A 1435-nucleotide genomic window follows, 5' to 3' on the forward strand; every position below is an offset into this window, starting at 1 on the left:
CAGCCTGGGTTGGGCTTTTCGCAAATCTTGCCTCTTTTAATATTCCCTTTCAACTGCTCCCATCCAACAGAAATTACCATATTTCATTAACGCTGCTCTCTCCTCTCTTCATCAAAGGCACCAGGATGCAGAATACTCCCTCGGAGGCACCGGTGGGGCAGTCGCCCACCTGCCTCCACAGCCCCCAGCCCCACTGCTTGCCGGGGACCTTGGGGGCATGGGGAGGGGACAGGGGGTCAGCTGTCACCTACCCGACTTGTTCTTGTACTCGATATCGAAGCCGGTGATGATGCTGTTGCCATCAAAGCGCTGTGTCCATCGCAAATTCATACTCCGGGCTTTCACCTCACGGATCTCCAGCTCCGGCGGGTCAGGGGGCTCTTGGGGAGACACGGGCAGGTTAGGGACAGCAGGGAGAGAAGCCCCCCGGGAGCAGGGGGACCCTCACAGTGAGGCTTCGCATGCCAGGGAGTGAGCACCTTGGACGGTGAGCTGGATCAAGCCTCTGTCCTCGCCGTAAGAGTTGATGGCATGACAGGAGAAGAAGACGGAGTCCCCGCGGTCGGCTGGTTTCAGCTAGGAACATTTCAGAGGAGCCACTTCAGACCGGGCTACTCCGAGCACCATGCCCCCACCTCCCACCAGCATCGCAGCCTGCTCCCTCCGCCAGCCCAGGCAGGGGCTGCTCATCCTCCAAATTCCCAGTCCCCTGGCTCAGATCTGTGCTGAAAATTTGTTCTCTGAGATGTCCCTGGTGCTGCAAAACACTTGCACAGCCAGAGCCCCTTGGACACGCAGCTGAGATGTGCTGAGAGATCTGGGGGCTTGTCACAGCAAGCAGACAGTGTTTAGTTTTTAATCAACATAATTAAAGCTGGAAGCCCAGCTCCCTGGGCAAGCCCAGGGCAGCGCTAACCCTGCTGCTGGCTGTAAACGCCCAGGTGCTGACCAGTCCTTCCCCTGCCTGCACCGCAGCCGGCTGGGGACAGGGACAGACGCAATCCCTCCAGTGGGTTTCCTAACATCCATCCTTCTGGACTCAATTTTAGCACCCTGGGAGCCCACCCCCCCCCCAGCCTCCACAACACCCGCTGGGGACCACCGACACCCTCCCTGGGCACCCGCAGTGCCACCTGCCCCCTCCACCATCCCAGCAAGTCCCTGGCCCCTCACCTTGAGCGTGGAGATGACCTCGTCACCGTTGTCCTTGGTGGTGATGGCGTAGCGCATGTTGCGGTCGGGATCGATGACGGTGTCGCCCTTCTCCCAGCGGATGATGATGGGCCGCTCGCCCCGGGCCGTGCAGTTCAGCTCCTTGGTCTGGCCCTTGATGGCGATGGTGGTGTTGGGGTGGGAGGTGATCATGGCTGGGACTGGGGGGAGACAGGGGGTCACTGGTGTGCGCAGGGGACAGCTCGGTGTCACCTGCGGCTGC

General features: G+C 60.6%; 1 protein-coding gene across 1 annotated transcript in view; it reads right to left on the minus strand.

The window, feature by feature from the left end:
* DSCAML1 (Down syndrome cell adhesion molecule like 1) overlaps positions 1 to 1435 on the minus strand; it is a gene marked incomplete at both ends in the record, with an annotated part of 23382 nt that overhangs the window by 11487 nt on the left and 10460 nt on the right. Inside the window, 3 exons of the mRNA XM_010083071.1 lie at positions 252 to 380; positions 480 to 576; positions 1174 to 1373. Of these exons, the coding sequence (XP_010081373.1) occupies positions 252 to 380; positions 480 to 576; positions 1174 to 1373 (426 nt within the window). The remainder of the gene's footprint in view (positions 1 to 251; positions 381 to 479; positions 577 to 1173; positions 1374 to 1435) is intronic.

Source organism: Pterocles gutturalis, unplaced genomic scaffold (genome assembly GCF_000699245.1).
Source record: "Pterocles gutturalis isolate BGI_N339 unplaced genomic scaffold, ASM69924v1 scaffold18045, whole genome shotgun sequence".
Lineage (NCBI taxonomy): Eukaryota > Metazoa > Chordata > Aves > Pterocliformes > Pteroclidae > Pterocles > Pterocles gutturalis.